Genomic DNA, 17,147 nt, shown 5'->3' with positions numbered 1-17,147 from the left:
TGGAGGATGAATGAAGCAGAAATCTCTCTGATGAATTGGACATTTGTGGACGGGGACACCCTGAAAGTCCACCGGGACAGCAGCCAACCTTCACGGACGAGCAGCTCACAGAGACAGGAGGACTGCAGCATGACTCAGCAGAAACTGAGCCTCCAGCAGGACGGGCTCTTCATCACCGGAGGACCGAGCAGAGACAGATGTTCGAAGACAAGAAGCCTGTGGGCCAAACGATGCTCAAATCGGACCATTCCTTCCCTCCCGTGTCCGTTTAAATGCAAGGACATGATGGACGCTTTTCAGGCCCGGTACCCAGCGAGGGACAGCTGGAGGGAACGTTCAAAGTTTATTTTCATTTATATTTGATATTTTCTGCAGCGTTTGCTTAAATATCAATAAAGTGAGAAAACCCTTTGATGTATTCCTAAAACTCTTAGTTACAGATAATTATCTGCAGCTACCTGATGACCCTCCTGTTCACCCTCAACTTTAACCTTTAACCTTTTCTATTTGAGCTCTTTAAATCTGGAGTAAATGACACGTTTCAGTTTGCAGGAATAATGAAGCCTGTTATTTAAGGTACTCAACCAGCTGTTCTGCCTTCACACTGTTGTAGACATCAGTGTGTGTGTGTGTGTGTGTGTGTGTGTGGAAGGAGTAGTACGGAGAGACGAGGCTGTGCCGTCGTGATTAGACCGGCGGAAACAACAGAAGCTGATAAGAGACTGAATCATCAGTGTTTCTGGAAGGATCGCTCTGAAAACAGCTGCTGGAGCCGCTCCTCCAGAACCAGAGACCAGCGGTTTGGAGGAAAAAACAAAACTCTGTGGTCAGAAACATCTGAAGTAACTGAATTCTTTCCCGTTTCTCCGTCGGAGGAGAAACAGTCAGCTGGCAGGATCCTGTTTTAATGAATAATTGAACAATTACAGCTAGTCTGGGAAACAAAGAACGCCGAAAGTTGGGATAACTTCCCAGAGTGCAGCTGAAGGTTTCTGAGCCTTTTTTCCATTTAAAAATATCTTAAATCAAAGAGGAGCAACAGAGCGACTGCTTGGTGAGTTAAAGTCCTTTTCTGTGAAATATTAAAGATACGAAACGAATCATTTATCAAATATTTACTGCAAACTTTCTGAAATGGTTCTTCAGAGCCCCTGAGGAGGATTCTTGTAACTTTGAGTCATTTTGATTAATAAATCCCCAAACAACGCAGACTTTTAGCCGTTTACCTGACTGAACGTTTTGCCATAGCTGCTGAAAAACTCCAGAACTCTCTCTGCGCGTTTAGGATCCGTCTTCATGTGACAGATTACGTCCCAAACACAACCGCTGACTCTGACCCTCGCCAACATCACGACTCCCTCATTAATGCTTCAGGAAGAAGTCCCAGCCCAGTGAGACCCCACCTGGAACTAAAGACAAACCTGCGGCAGGTGTTTCACAGCGCCTTGTTGCCGCGGCAGCAGAGGACTCTCCATCATGGAGTCCAGTTTCTCCGAGGAGCTGCTGGTGAGACCCCCCCAGTCCGTCTGACTCGGGGTGGTCCCTGCGGTCTCTGGGGAGGTCAGCGGAAGGTCGCTGGAGTATCCCGACTCCAGCAGAGACGGGTTCCCTGAGGAGTCCAGCCTGAATCCTCTCATCGGGTCTTCGATCTGCAACATCCTGCTCCTGTCGTCCAACAGTTGGACAATGACGGGTGACTGAGCAGGGGGGTCTTTGTGGACCTCCACCTCATCGTGTCCCTCCCCCCTCCACACCGGAGAGCCGTAGTCATTGGGATACACCGTCCTGACCATGCAGAGTTTACCGTCCACCTCCCGGATGTGGACCACTCCTCTGCGCTCCATCTCCGGCGGTTCGTCCACCTCCTGTGCCGCTCCCCCCTTGTCCTTCTTGTCCCTCCTCTGTCGGAAGATCCAGGGTTTCTCCAGGACCCCCTGGGCTTTCTCCCTGACCCGGCAGACCCTCCCTCCCCCCGGCGTGGTGCTGACCGGGGTGGTGGCGGTGGTTTGGCTCGGGATGCTGGAGACGTCGATGATGGCGCTGACGGTGTCTTCCTCCCCTGGAAGACAGAAAACCCCTCTCCAGGCGGGGCTGGGTTTGGGGGTCCCTTCGAGTCTGCTGCTGCTCAAAAGCCCCCCAGCGCCGACGCTCATGGCGCCGGGGGACAGAGTATTGCTGTGAGGATAGGTTAACAGGAAGTCAGGCACTGATGTTCTGCTGCTTTCTGGAACGGCAGCATTTGGATCTTCGTCCTCCGGATCCTGTCCTCGTCCTCGCTCCCCGTCTGGTTCTTCCACCTCTGCTCTCCTGCTTTTAATACCTTTGTGCTTAAACCTAAAGCGCGAGCGTTTCTTCGGTGGGAGTGGAGGAGACCCGTCCTGCTCCCCTTCTCGAGAAGGCCGAACACAACCCATGGAGTTGCCCATGACTTCAGGAAGAACGGCACAAAAACGGCGGTTAGTGAAGGTTTGTGAAGTCCATCCTGCTCGGGGGGAGGAAAGAGTTAAATCTGCAGATTCAGGCAGTGCAGTGGGCAGCCCAGCTCTCTCCCAGGACCCCTGTATGAATCTGTGCAGACAGCTGGATGCTTCTCTTCTGGTTTTAGTGAAGGACAAACTTTTAGAGGGGAGATTAAACCCTGTTCAGACTCTCCAGCTGCCCCTCTTCATGTGATCTTCATCTTTTTAAGATCACACCTCTCCAGGATTAAAGACGACAACTGCTTGATGTGGAGGCAGAAGCCAAACGTTTGGTTTCTCTTTCATTCTGACTCCAACAGTCAACAAACCGGACGGCAGAGATTCGCTGTCCGCTGCAGGAGCTCTATCTGACCTCGTGAATTAATGATGCCTCGGCCTCGCCGCTGTGGTAATGTTATTGCAGCGTAAAGAGCAGAGAGATTAGCAGGCCAAGCCCCCCACCCCATCGATATCTGCAGGAAGCCGATCTGTCAGGATTCTCCTCGTGTCTCGTTCTGTCGGAGCAGCCAGATTGGACGAGCGTGACAGAGCGAGCAGTCGGCCAATGATGCAACAGATTGCAGGGAAGTGCAGCCAATACTCCGGCGGCTTGTTAAACACTCAATCAGAGCCTCGATGATTCTCCTCATCGTTCACGTGACGTCTTCTTATCCTCAATATGTTTACATGTTGAAGGCAGAACTGTAAACTCCAGCAGGAAGTTCTCCTCGGACACATGTCAGACTCTCCCAGGTCTAAAGTTGGCTGGGAATCAGAAATCCTAAAACCCAGAAACTCCTCAGACAACCTTCCTCTTCATCAGGTGGTGCAGTGCGACGATCCACAGTTCACATCAGGACATCCTGAGGTCTGGTTCTGGCTTCCCTCAGGTCCAGTTTTATCTGATTAGGATCCGGCCCCTGGGTTAGAAGACTTCCAGTTCTAGCTGCAGACCCGTTTCCTGTGCATTTGGAGCAGAGCCAAAAGGAACTCTATGTCCAGAGAAGTCCCGAGCATCACGCAGCGCAGCAGCAGAGGTGAAGACAAGTCGCCCCCCGCAGAAACAAAGGCAGGCGTCTCCGGTGGAAACCTTCAGACGAGCATGACCAGACTGATCCGACTGATCCGGCGGCTCCGGCGGCGGCTGCAGGAGGATGCTGGGCGGTCCCCTGATCAGCTGGGAGACACCACCACCCCCCACCCCCCTCCCGTCCACCGGCGGCTCTTCCTCAGCGGAGCGCTGGCGGTTTGCGGCCGGTTTCCTGCCGTCTCCGTCGCCTGCAGACGCCGGCAGGAAGGAGAGAAAAGCTTTTATCTCCCGGCTGCTGCGGCTCCACTCTCCGTTCTGCACGATCCACCCCTCCCTGCCTGCCTGGCTCTCCTCCTCCTCCACCAATCCACTTCCTCGTCCCTCCCGTCTCTCTCAACAGCTTTCTCTCTCGCTCCCCCGACTGTTAGCGAGCAGCTTTCTGTGCCACAAACACACAATCGACCCAAAAGCTTCTCTGAGCAGCAGCTGCAGCAGGAATCCACAAACCGCCTGCTTTCATGAGGCCACAGGTTTGGAGCAACAATAACTGATGTTAAACGAGTCCAACGGTTTTAGTTTCTTACTGTATGAAGATGGTTTTAGTTCTGATGAGATGTGACCCGGTGAGACCATCAGAGGAAACAACACTTCTTGTTTCCTGAATTAGGAATCAGACCCAAGGTGGCTTTCAGTTCCTGAGCTCGCTGCGTTTTCTGCTTCAGCTTGTTAGTGGTCAGGGCAACAGGTCTAGCTCCTCCTGGGGGGTCCAGGTTGTTCCCAGACCAGAGGAGATACAGGGAGCTCCTTCTCCCAGTGGGACATGAGGCACCATGGAGGCGTCACCTCAGCTGAAGGAGCAGCAGCTCCATCCTACCATCACTCAGGACTCGGCTCGCCCCCGACCTGCGGCGAGCGGCTCCACTTTGTTCTGGTTCAGAACCACGACCTCAGACTGAGAGGAGCTGACCCCCCTTCCCAGCTGTAGACCACCTCATTGCACGCTGAAGGTCCGGGCCTGAAGACACCAACAGAACCACATCATCTACAAGACCCCAAGGTTCCCAAACCAGAACCCCCTCCTCTCTGACTGCACCTGTCCAGGTGAGGTCCAGCCTGCACCGGGAACATGTTCCATCTGGACACAACTCTTTCTTTGGTTCTGCAGGAACCAGACAAACGTCACACTCCTCCAATTGAATCTGAGGTTTCAGTCACTCAGAGAGAATTAAATTAATTAAACTAATTAAGCTCGCATTAACCAGCTGCTGAACTGTAGATATGACTCTGCAGAGGAATGTAGGTAATATCTACAGAATGTTGCCAAATAAATAAGTGAATTTAAAAGCTGAAGACGTGGCTTTAATGATGTTTTCCACTAAAACCAGATTTCACAGCTTCAAGTGTCCAATAAAGTGAAGCCTCTTTAACTGAAGCAGATGGGAGCTGATCTAAAACAAACCGATCTGCCTTCAAACAGCTCAGGAAAAGGAATTTATCTCCCTGCATCAACCAGCAGGCTCAGCCAATCAGAAGGAGCCACACTGCAGTAGGAGGAGGAGGAGGAGGAGGTGGAAGAGCTCAGGGTTAAACTAAACAGTGACACCTGGTGGTGAAGCAGCAGAACTGCAGCTGTCAGTCAAACAGCAGAAACATAACTTCTTTTCTTGGTGTTTTTCTGACGACAGGGACGGTTTTCTCGCTGCTGACTTGTTTATTTTTTGGCACCAGGTGACGTTTGGAGCACGTCAGCTCCTGATGATGAGCTGCTTTAATAAATGAGACGCCGGCTCAGTTCCTGTCCCGTCTTTGTCCTCGCCCTGACTGGGAACCTGCCGTCGTTCTGAACATTTAATAACGTTCCTCTTTCTGCTGGAAAACACGTGAAACTGCAACTCCTGCAGCTGTTTGTTTATCCAAACGCTCGGCTCATTCAGGAGATGCTGCTGCTGGACTTGGTTTTTGTAACTTTGAATTTGTTTCTGTCTTTTGCTCCTTTTAGCTGCTTGTTTCAGCTTTACCAGCAGATTCACTCAGCTCAGCCTCACACTGGACTTCCACAGGAAAGGTGGATATAAACACACGAGACAAAGATTAAAGCTGGGGTCACACACCGCCATCGTCCTCCTGCATCATTTAATCTGCTCGCCCAGCGCTCTGTGTGGCTGAACCGCCGTTTCTATGGCAACCGGCCGCCAGCGTGACCTCACCGCCGGTCACAGCGGTCTGCAGAGGACGCTACGGCAGCTGAGAAGGATCTGTTTCAGGGAGTGACTCAACGAGCCGCACCTCAAACATATTTCAACAAGTTCATAGAGTTTCTGTAAAATCAGGACCTAAAATATGAAAACTAATACGAGGCTGAGCCCCACGCCTCATCCCTCCGTGACCTGTGACCTGGAAGCAGAATTCAGCCCAACGCTGCAGGAGGAGCCACGAGGGACGATGTCCAGACGTGTCCTTTCTACAAGTCCACCGAGTCGTACTTCCAGCATTAGTCTGGGTACGATGAGAAGCATTAGGAATATATTCTAACATATTTAAAGAAGGACAACCCAAACAGCTTCTGTCTCTTCCTGTCTGTCAATCTGCAGTCAGAAGCAGGAAAAGCGGATAACGAGTCGTTAAAGTCTCCTCTGATGCGTTTGGTGGGAACCTGCCAGAACACACATCCTGACAGAGATCCAAACTCTAATCCTGACAGCTGGAAACGCGTGCCAGCAGATAAAGTCCGCTTTAATCCACTTCACTTCCAGCCTGAATCATCTGGAACGATGTCAGACAGAAAGCAAACATCAGCTGATCGATCTTCATCTTTCCCTCCAAGCAGCCAGGAATCCCTTAAAACTGGACCTGATCTACGGTCCCTATGGTTCTGACTTTGGCTGCTTGTTCTGTTCAGGTCTATGTTTTTATAAAACCAAACAAAGTGAAACTCGTGGATCTCTCAGTCCGCTCCAAATCCCAGCAAATAGACCGAGCCGGAGGGCCACAGACCTGGAAGTGAAGGATGATGGTCCAGATGAGTCCTAACGTCAGTTTGGGGTTTCCATCAGTGATGTCATCGTTCCTGATGTTCACGAGTTTCACCTGAAACAGAAACGAACAGAAACTGTTTGTAACCTGATGAAACTGGAATAAACGTTTCTGCCTTTCAGGTCGGATACCTGTCTCTGTTTGAGGAAGTCCAGCGCGATCTGCACGTTCTGCAGTCGATGGAATCTCATCCGACCTTTTTCTCTGGGCTGCAGAGACAAGAGACAGGGTTCAGGTAAAGGTGCAGAGGGGTCAAAGGTCATAGAAACCCGCAGCCGTGCAGCAAACTGTGCTGTTAGCAGAAAAAAAAACGTTTAGATTCAAGTTTTCATCGAATAAAAACTAAAATAACCAAAGTGAAGGAAGCAGACGGGGATTCGCTAAAACACGAAAGATTAGAGATAAAAAGAGCAGAGAAGTTAGTGGTTTAAAGGATTTTATTTCTCCTTTTTCTTGGAGGTATTTTATGGCAAAAAGTCTGATCTCAGGCCATAAAATTAATTTGTTTTTTCTTCGATGTGATGAAGAAGATTCTTTCTCAGGTTTTAGTTTTAATCTTCTTCTGTTTCGACATCAAAGAAAACATTAAACTAGATGATATTTTTAGATTTTAGCTGTTTTTTTGTGTGGAATTCATGCAAACATGAAAGCATTGAGTGAAAATCATCCTCGGTGTGTTTGAACAGCTGAAGACTGCTTTTATTTTGTGTCTGAATTCATTTATCGTGTCTTATTTTGAAATTATGTTTTCAGCCGTGTTGCTGTGAGGAACGCCACGCCACGCCACGCCACGCTCATGCAGCTTCACAGCTCCCCCTGCAGGGCGGAGGGTGAAGGGTCAGAGGTCACAGGGTGAGGGTTCAAACGTACTCCCTGAGCTCCTTCCTCCTCCTCCTCATCCTCCTCCCCTCGCAGCAGGATGAGGGGCGGGGCCCGAGCGGCGTACGGCCTTTTCGGCGTGGGGCTGCTCTTCTGTTGCTACGGTAACGCAAGGACGGGAACGAACAGAAACAAAAGGAAAAGTGATGTAACAGCAAATTAAAAATAAAGAAATAAAAGGAGCGTCGACGTAAAACTGAAGAAGAAGAAAAGAGAATCTTTAATTTTTGTTTTTGGAACTTCTTAAAAACAGAAACCTGAGAAAAAACATGAATAAAATCAGAACCAACCTGCTTCTGTCACAGAAAACATTTTATTCCTACAGAAACTGATAAAACTAAAAAACTGCCTGAATATAAAAAACATTTTTATTTTATAATATGTTTGATTTATTGGCTCATTAATGACGTTAACCTGAACTTCCTGTCAGTTTGGGTCAGACGGGTCAGACGGGTCGGTCTTGGAGCCGCAGAACCCAAACTGACCCGAGTCAGCAGTCCGGTTCTGTCGGCCCGCCTGACTCTAACAGAACCGGACCGCTGATTCGGGTTCTGTCGGCCCGCCTGACTCTAACAGAACCGTCCTGCTGACTCGGGTTCTGTCGGCCCGCCTGACACTAACAGAACCGGACCACTGACTCGGGTTCTGTCGGCCCGCCTGACTCTAACAGACCCGTCCTGCTGACTCGGGTTCTGTCGGCCCGCCTGACTCTAACAGAACCGGACCGCTGACTCGGGTTCTGTCGGCCCGCCTGACTCTAACAGAACCTGCGTCTCGCCGCAGCCCGTCTGTCTGTCTGCATCAGGACGGAGACACATCGTCTCTGTCACGTCTCAAACATTTAGGTTAAAGTTAAAAGAGGCGGAGTTTTCCTACCAGGGTGACTCCAGAGAGGACCTCCAGGAGGGAGATCAGGTTGTGTCCGTCCCTCAGGTCTTCATACAGGTCAGTGATGTGCTTCCTCACCTGTGAGACAGGTAGAGATGGCAGAAGGGAGAAAAACAGATTAAAAAAGGTTCATTTAACGCTCCGATCTTCATGGCTGACATGGCTGGTGGAGGCGGTTGCCACGGGAACAGATGGAGCGGCAGCTGTGGCCTCTGCGTCGTCCCAACGTGACCTCGGTGACGAGGAGGGTGGCGGCAGCTTGTTAGCGTGACTCAGAGGCGACGCCGGGTTTTGGTTTTGTTTCAGTGAAACGGAGATTAAATCAACAGCTTGTTTGTTTGTTTACATCTGGAACAAACCCAGATAAACGTTCACCTGAATCAGGCTACATCCAACAACTGTTTACTGAGTTTAATTAAAGCCAGTCCTGTGGTTTATAAAAGGTTTTAATGACACACACACACACACAGGAGAAAACACTCCTGTCCTCTGCCTTTTGATGCAGGAGATAATAAAATAATCTGATAAAACATCCAACAGCCAACAAAGAAGCTTCTTGTTTGTGGACATTAAAGACGTTTGGACTGAAGGTGAGGGTCCAACATGTCCACCTGTCTTCCAGCAGTTCTGGACCTGATGCTGAACCTGCAGAGAAGAAGTTCTGCTGCGGTTCTGCTGCGGTTCTGCTGCCTTACCACATCCGACCAGCAGAGGGCAACAAGTCTGGCTTTAAGGAGGGATTCAGACTCCGGCAGCATGAGGAAGACTTCCTGACAGGTTCTGATGAAAAATGAGCTCATCGGCTATTTGATCTGAGGAAGATGAGGCAGAAAACTTCCCAAACTACAGCATCTTCATCATCGTCTTCATGTTTCTCTCCGAGCCGCAGGGTGTCGGGTTCAAAGAGTGAGTTTTAATCAGCTGACTGGAAATGAGGCCTCTGAGTGTAATTGTGTTGTTTTGTGTCACAGCTTCTGTTTGGTTTACAGTCAGAAGGGGGGGCGGGTCTTTACTGGAAGCTGCTTAATTAAAGAATAAATTATCATAATGAAACTATCTGCCATGGTTATATTTCCCCACATATTGTTCAGCAGACAGATGACAGATGTTTGACGGGTTCTGCTCGTGTCCAAACAGCTCAGCCAAACCCGGTCTGTCCTTCTGATGGACTCAGATCTAATAAAATCTGAACATCATCTCTGCCGTTGTAGGCCCTGAGCCACCTTCTGACTGGACTGAGACGGGTCGAGGTCAGCCTGAGGTCTGCGTCACCGTCCAGTCTAAACGACAACAAACAGATTTATTACGGAGGAGAGCATCGATGATGTCACAAAGAGGGTCACTAAACAGAACATTTGATGTGTCCCACAGCCGGGTTCTGAAGTTCTGAAGCTCCTGTCAGTGCGGGACGAGGCCGGCAGATTAAAGACAGACCGATGAAAGTGTTTGTGTCAGAGAGCCACCGTCTCCAAACAGAGCGGGTCTCATCCTGCAGCCCGTCTGCAGCCTGACCTCCCTCCTCCTGCTCCCTACCCTCACTACACATCCCAGTGTTGTCTGCACCTGACCTCATCCGTTAACCTGCCCATCACAGACACGTCTGATTTAAATAAAACCTGCTTTCAGGTGTCAAACCGGAGTCTGACGCCTCGTTAGCGTTAGCCCGCCAAGCTAACAGGTCCTCCTGCTGTTTTTATCTCCACTGAGTCAACAACCTGCAGGGTCAGAAGGTGTCTGTGCGTGCCTGCAGGAAGCTGAAAGGACGCGTCACACACCTGTTGACGCCCTGCACACCTGAGCAACCACAGACATTCCTCACTGGAAACGCTGACGGAATGCCGCAGGAAGCTGAGGGACGAGTTTATTTATTTAGCTTTGTCTCCTGTTCTATGGCTTCTTTTTCCTTTTTTAATTTATTGGTGTGGATCCTTTGTGATCGCTCCTCGGTTCTAATCTTGTTTGTCTTCCTGTGTTTGCCCGTGGAGCCGCGCTGAGGTGGAGGTTTGTAGACTCAACAATCCAAACTCCGAAAGTCAATAAAAGACGTGAAGTCCACAGCTCGGAGACAAACGTCTTTTCACTAAATCTGCACCACTTATCTCAGCAGACATGAAAAGAATCTTTTCTTTTATTCACCCTCCTCTGCCTCTGACACGATGAAGGTAAGCGCCCAACTGCTCAAACTGTCTGCATGCAAAAAAAAAACAAAAAACACTTTCAGGGTAAATGATTCCTTCCGCAGATCATCACCTCCTGCTGCAACTGTCTCTTTCTGCACGATTGTTACTGTTTGAAAGTTCAAAGAATCTGAATCTGCAACAGATCAACCTGGGAGTCTCAGGAAACAGGAAAGTTCTTAGAACAATTTCAAAATAAAGGTTTTCTGTTGTAGTGAAGATGATAAATGATTATAAGTGATTAATGAAGTCATCCCAGCTGGATTCTTTGGGTTTAAAATCGACCGATTCTCCCTCCTCATCCCTGACCTACATTCCCACCCAGCTGGTACCGGGTTACACGTTCGGGCCGGCGGCTCCGACTACAGTTTCTCAACAGTTATGGGGTCAGACGGACGCTCCCTCGCCGGGTCACGTGACTAAAATAACCAGCATTCTCCTGTCCGTGTGTGAGACAGTGGAGCTGAAATGTGTGAAGTGAGATGCTGGGTGGGAATAAATCCAAGTTTTAATCAAAAATCTAACAGTTGTTGTTAGTATGAATTATTAAGACTGTTTGTTTTAAAAGAGCATAAAATAAAAGTTTTATATGAGTTTGAAGGAAGCGCAGCGAGCGGCTGAAGTCTGTAACGAACCTTAATGAGGTGCTTGTTGACCCACTTGGTGAAGGTTTTCTTCTGCACCCTGTCCCGCTCATCTGAGAGGAGAAGAAGACAAAGAGAGGAAAATTAATTAAAATCAGCAGGAAAATCAGGAAGTTGTTCTCTGATGGGCGGTTTATAAAGACTGCTGAGGACAACGAAGCAAGGAGAACTTTCCATCAGAGCTGAAGACAGATCCTCTCATCCTGACATCCAACATGTCCACCGTTAGCAGCTGATGAAAACCACTTTTAGAGACAAATATAAAATGTTCAGACCCCAGTTCAGCTTGTTGGTCTCAGTTCCTTTAGCAGCTCTTTATAAGAAACTTCACAGATTTACAGATGTCTTCAAACTCTTTCAGGATGACTCGAAGACTTCCCAGAACCTCACAAAGGTGAGGATTTACACACATTTAGGTTTCTTACATTAAGTTCATTTCTAACATCCAGTAGTTACAAAACCCGAAGCATGTCTGCAGATTTTAACATTAAAAACGTTCAGCGTGTTTAAATCAAATCCAGGCTCCTAAAAGTTTTAAAAACAAAGCAACTGGACGTCTTTTCTGTGGTTGAAGATGTCTTTCTTTCATCCCAGGAGCTTCTTTAATTCAGGTTCTAAAGCTGCACAAGATGCTGAGTTTATACAGCTAAACTCACATGCAGATTAATCTCCCTCCCCTCCCTCCTGAGGGTCATTATGGGCTCTGTTTGCCTAAACAGAGGAGTTATCAGATTTCTAAAACTTGCCGTGGAGCATTCAGTCAGTTTCTCTCTGATTCACACCTTAACGCATCTCTGCGTGACCCTCAGGGGGGAGTGGAGGGAGAATAATCTGCATGTGAGTTTAGCTGCATTATCGTAGCATCTCCTGCAGTTTAACACTCTCCAGTTTAGAACTGAAAAAGCTCCCAAGATGGGAAGAAATACACCTTTAGGTTCAGAAAACAGCTAAAGTTGATTTGTATTTTTACATTTTTAGGATTTGCCGTGTGCAGCGCTGTGATTGGTCCATTTGGTTCATTACACACCTACAGGTCGGCAGGTTTGGACGACAGGGTCAAAAGAAACAAATTCAGTTTCAGTTTTAAGCACTTTATTCCAAGTATAAATAGTTTTAAAACCTTGAAAATACCACAATCAAATTCAAGCATTTTCAAGGATTTCAAGGCCGTATGACCCCTGTTTTTATGAACGGTGTGGATCTTCCAGCTGATATTAAGAACATCTGTGATATGAGACAAGGTTTTATGGCAATTTATTCTTATTTTTATCCTTTTTTGGAAATTAAAAGGATAATTTTTGCAGACCTGTTTGATTGATTTCACTTGTTTTATTACTGAAAGGTCTTGTGACTCACAAATGAAACATGTTTATAGTTTTTGCAAACAGGACCTGATCTTTGCAGTTACATCATCCTCACTGAAGTTTTACTAATGAAGCCAAAAATCTGTTTGTTTCTTTCTTTCACGCTTGACTGAGAGCAGGTCGACTTTCCAGTTTCTTCTGAAAGTTTCTACAGCCTGAAGTTCTCTGTGCCGGAGGTTTGATCCCCGCAGGCCAGAGGAGTGAGGCAGCCGGGCCAGGAATAGAGACTGATGCCGGGCCACGACTTCGTTATCTTTCCTCCTCTTCCTCCCAACGAACAGAGAAACAGACCAGACCACCTCTGCTTTCTTCCTGGAGGGTTATTAAATGTTATTTTGTGTTTTGTTGTTGTCCGTTCAGATGTGTAAATGAGTGTGAGCGAAGCTGCAAAATGTAAACAAACCAAAAGCTGAATCGATAAGATTAAATCAAACTGACAGGTTATATTTCCCTCCAGTCAACTGAGCAGATTTATTTACAGCCAATCAGGTCCCTCCCTTCCTGCCTGTTGTGAGACGGTTGCCGTAGCGATGCGAGTATCACTTCCTGCTCGAAACATCTTATCTCTCAGCCTCTCTCGCTCCCGCACCTTCACAAACACAAACCGAATTCCTTCAGAAATGCCTTCGTCCAAAAAACCAAAAAAGCTGGATTTCACCCGGCTCAAACTTCACAAACCCCCAAGTGGACATTTGACAAGTTTGCTCAGAAGGGAAACTCCTCCCCGAGCGAGAACAAACATTTCAACACGCTGTTGCAAAATATTCTCTCGACTTCAACACGCCTCGATTCCTGAACCGGCTCGAGTCGCTGAGCCAGTTCACCCAGAGAAATCACTCCGGATTCTGCAGCCGATTACGTTACAGGTGCGTTTATCAGGCAAGTACAGGCTGAAGAAACTCCTGGTGGCATTTAAGGTCCTAAATCATGCTGATTGTCACGTTTATACGACCACAAGTAAAGAGAAGAGTGGAGACGAGGCGCGCTGAGCTCCTTTAACCACACAGGACAGCATTGTTACAGAGAACACACCCCCTCCACGGCGCCGAGCCACAACAACACACACATTCAGCTGCGGGACACACACCGACCTGCGCAGCACATGAGCGAGTACAGGTGAGCGTTCAGGTGCCGCTCGCTCCTGTAGTCGGCCCACATCGTCCTCAGCTCCAGGGTTCAGGCTCTGCTCTGCAGCATAATCCACAGCAGGAGTCAGATAATTATAGCAGGCAGACGTCACACTGAAAGCCGGCAGGTACGACCAGTTTGAAGGAATCTGTTGCGTTCAGCCGGTTCCCTCCGTCCTCCGACCCGCTGCCGCCATGACGCCCGTCTGGCCTTCAGCTTTCTGACGGATTTCTGTCCCCTTCACTCTTTCCAGCAGCAGCTGGCGTCCCACGTGTGTGTCAAAGTCAGCGGCAGCTCCTCCCCCCTCGGACGGGACGGTTCCTCCCCCCGACGCGTCAGCTGTGACGCTGGGTCGCTGCAGGCGTGCTCAGCAGAGACACTTGTTGTCCACAGGAGACGGCTGATGTTCAGTAAATGCCCCAGAGTCAAAGGGATGATGTAATCCTGTTCGGTTCTCTGCCTCGAAGACACAAAAACACTGAAACCAACCCGAGCGCAGCTTCCTCTCTCTGCTGACACAAACCAGACCCAGATAACTCACTTTCCTTCCTTTCCTTAAGAGGTAAACGCAGCCGGCAAACACTCCGGTTTCTAGAAAAGGAGGCAGAAACCAGAGCTGGAGGTGGACTTTGGTCTCTTCACCAGAAGCTGAGTGGACACGTGAGGTTAGTTAATCTAATCAGGCCCGAGCAGAGTCCTTCATCTCATTAGGGTTTTTATGAAACAACTGCTTTCTATCTCTGAAAACATGACGGCTTTCAGGGGAAAACAAGCGTTGAGAAACAGGATGAACATTTCGTAAATCCTGCTCCAGCTGACCGGGTCAGACTCGGGTCCTCCTCCTGCTTTCACCTCCTCTCCAGATCCCTCGTCTCCTTCGGGAAGTGAATCTCTCAGAACTAAAAATAACAGCCGGAGCTTTAATCCTCATCCTTCTCCTCCCATTTTCACCTCTAATCTCCCGCGGTCCTTCCTCGGACTCGCCTCCCGCCGCTCTGCCTTTTCTCAGCGCGCGATTAGATTAAAATTAGGAGTGGGAGGGATGCTTCCGAGGCCGTTTCCTCCGATGAAGGAAAGAGGAAACATATCATCTTTCACTTTCTGTTTCAGAGAGAGGGATCCATCGATCCGTCTCTGAGCGTCGGTCGGACGCTGCCTCCAGCCGCCATCTTTGTTGTTTAGGTTTGTTTCTCCAGCCTCCAATCAAAACTAAAGATAAAACTTTCTCCCTGGCTGAGGAGTTAAGACGTCCCAAATCCAAAGTGTCCAATTGTCTCCTCCATCAGATTAGGATCAGAACCGAGCTGTCCTCATAGAACCTTTAATGTTCCGAGTCAAAGTTCTGTTCAGAACCGGACTGGACCAATAAATCCACTGAGGAACAGCTCAACGTAAACAAACCGGCAGGCTCGAAACCAGGAAGTCAGATTAACACGACTCTAACAGCAGGGGGCGCCAACGCTGCAGACGTGTAAAAAAAACCAACGAAGAAGAGAAGCGAGCAGAAAGAGAAGAGAAGCGAACTGCATCTGATGAAATCTTCGGAGAAAACTTCATTCAAGATGGCCGCCGCAGCAGCTCATCGACACAAGCTTGTATCTGCTACTTTTATCTTATAACTAGCCTTTGCTACTTTTAGCTTTTAGCTACCATCCTGCTACTAGCTTCTAGTTAGCCCTATGGCAGTTTTAGCTTGCCTGCGGTTACATTTTGGGTTTAGCTACTCTTTTGCTGCTTTAGCTTTCGGCTTGCCTTTTGTCATTTTTAGCTTCTAGCTAGCCTTTTGCTACATTTAGCTTTTAACCAACCAATTGCTGCTTTCAGATAGCCTTTTGCTACTTTTACCTTTTAGTTAGCCGTATGACACTTTTAGCTTGCCTGCCGTTATGTTTAGCATTTAGCTACCCGTTCACTATGTTAGTTTTTAGCTAGCCTTTTGCAACTGTTGCTTCTAGCTAGCTTTTAATACTTTTAGGTAGCCTGTTGTTACATTTAGCTTTTAGCTAGTGTTCTGTTTCTTTTAGCTTCATTTGGTGCTCAGCGTCACAGAAGTTGTCGTTTCTGTTGTAATTTAATGAGTTTTATTTGTCTTTATTTTGGGTTTCAGATGTTTTTTGTTGCATCTTTTTTAACCGGATATTTTACGAGCTGCAGTGTTTCTCTGAGCCACAGAATGAGAAACAATAATCTGAGGGATTATTTACGCTCCGCCCGTCAGCGGAGGGTGTGGTAACCTCAGAGAGCGTTAATCTGTTTCACGCCCGGCCGACCTGAGCGGCAGGTTTCACTTCCTGTCCCACTCTGCAGCTGTGATCCGACTCATCCAGAACCTCAACATGCAAATCCACATCAGGACCAACCGGGTCTTCTTCCAGCTGGCGGGGAAGAACTGATCCGTTTCTCCTCCTGTCTTTACCGCCGATCCACTGCGTTACGTCAGCTGGTTCTCCGTCTCCTGATGGGTCCAGAACCAAAGGTCTCGTCTGACTCTGGTTTGCTTTACCCAAACAGAAGACCCGACGGCAGCAGCTGCTAAAGGTCAGTTTGACATCGTGTCAAACACTTCAGACGGCTGCTGCGGTTCTGTAACTGCCACAGACGGATCAGCAGAGGCTCCAAAGGAAAAACGTGGAGTTTGTTTGCAGAATCGTTGTGTTTTGTGTCGGCTCTGATTATTCAGAGCAGATTATTGGCAACACAGCAGCTCAACGAACCTGAATGACCTTTTTTCTGCTCCTCTGCAGAATAAAATCATAAAACAAACTTTTAAACTTTTTAAATCCAAACACAGGAGCTGCTTTGTGCTCCAGTGAAGCTAAAATAGAAATAAATGATTTATTGAGTGACAGAAACAGAAGGGGCGGAGCCTAAACAGGAAGAACATGGAGCTGAAGTCAATTCTTCCTCTTTTTTTGCTACAAAAACATCATCATTCAAATCTTAGGTGACAGGAGGAGAAGAGTTTACCCAGCTTGGTTCTGAGAGTCCGGCGCTGACAACAGAACCAGAACCCCGCCGCCGTCACAAAGTGGACCGTCAGAACCAGGACCGGAGCCAGGACTGCGGGGTCCAGCAGGTAATCCATCTGACCCAGCTGTTCCTGAAAGGTTCTCCAAACTGAACGAGACAAGACGACGGCGCAGCCTGGAGCTCTGAAGGTTGTTACTTCTTCTTCTTCTTCTGCTGCTGCTTCCAAACTCCAGCAGTTAATAACTGATGAGTCCTCCTCTCCATCCACCCCCTCTTCCTCCTCCTCCTCCTCCTCGCAGCACTTCAACAGAGAATTCCAAAGCGCTGAAACAAGCAGCCGAACCGAAGCTGCAGCTCAGAGAACACGTGGAACCAGACGGAAATGTGAGTCGAACCGTTTCTCGCTGAGGAGGAAACCGCGCCGGAGATCCCCGCAAACTTCCTGTCTGCTCCCGTTTAAAGGTGCTCATCACAAAACACAGAACCAGAGAGAGAACAGGTTCTCCTGGGCTGCTTTAAAGGTTCTCCTGGGCTGCTTTAAAGGTTCTCCTGGGCTGCTTTAAAGGTTCTCCTGG

General features: G+C 48.4%; 2 protein-coding genes and 1 long non-coding RNA gene across 3 annotated transcripts in view; 1 reads left to right on the top strand and 2 right to left on the bottom strand.

The window, feature by feature from the left end:
* macf1a (microtubule actin crosslinking factor 1a) overlaps positions 1 to 17,147 on the bottom strand; it is a gene marked incomplete in the record, with an annotated part of 165,057 nt that overhangs the window by 87,188 nt on the left and 60,722 nt on the right. The window contains 4 exon segments of the mRNA XM_037975753.1: positions 6,484 to 6,576; positions 6,654 to 6,731; positions 8,278 to 8,367; positions 11,102 to 11,163. Coding sequence (XP_037831681.1) covers positions 6,484 to 6,576; positions 6,654 to 6,731; positions 8,278 to 8,367; positions 11,102 to 11,163 — 323 coding nt within the window.
* On the bottom strand, positions 7 to 6,477 carry LOC119617037. Its single transcript, XM_037975785.1, has one exon. It carries the CDS (start codon positions 2,424 to 2,426, stop codon positions 1,410 to 1,412), a length of 1,017 nt encoding a protein of 338 aa, XP_037831713.1. The 5' UTR covers positions 2,427 to 6,477; the 3' UTR covers positions 7 to 1,409.
* LOC119617039 overlaps positions 16,625 to 17,147 on the top strand; it is a 14,585-nt gene continuing 14,062 nt past the window's right edge. The window contains exons 1-2 of the long non-coding RNA XR_005233202.1: positions 16,625 to 16,760; positions 16,872 to 17,137. This is a non-coding gene — a long non-coding RNA (uncharacterized LOC119617039). The remainder of the gene's footprint in view (positions 16,761 to 16,871; positions 17,138 to 17,147) is intronic.

The sequence above is a fragment of the Kryptolebias marmoratus genome, linkage group LG5 (genome assembly GCF_001649575.2).
Source record: "Kryptolebias marmoratus isolate JLee-2015 linkage group LG5, ASM164957v2, whole genome shotgun sequence".
Lineage (NCBI taxonomy): Eukaryota > Metazoa > Chordata > Actinopteri > Cyprinodontiformes > Rivulidae > Kryptolebias > Kryptolebias marmoratus.
Note: the sequence above shows the minus strand (reverse complement) of the source record. Positions and strands in the feature narration are given on the sequence as shown.

Coding starts and splice junctions, on each gene's coding strand:
- LOC119617037 (XM_037975785.1), bottom strand. CDS start 2,426: ATGGGCAACTCCATGGGTTGTGTTCGGCCTTCTCGAGAAGGGGAGCAG.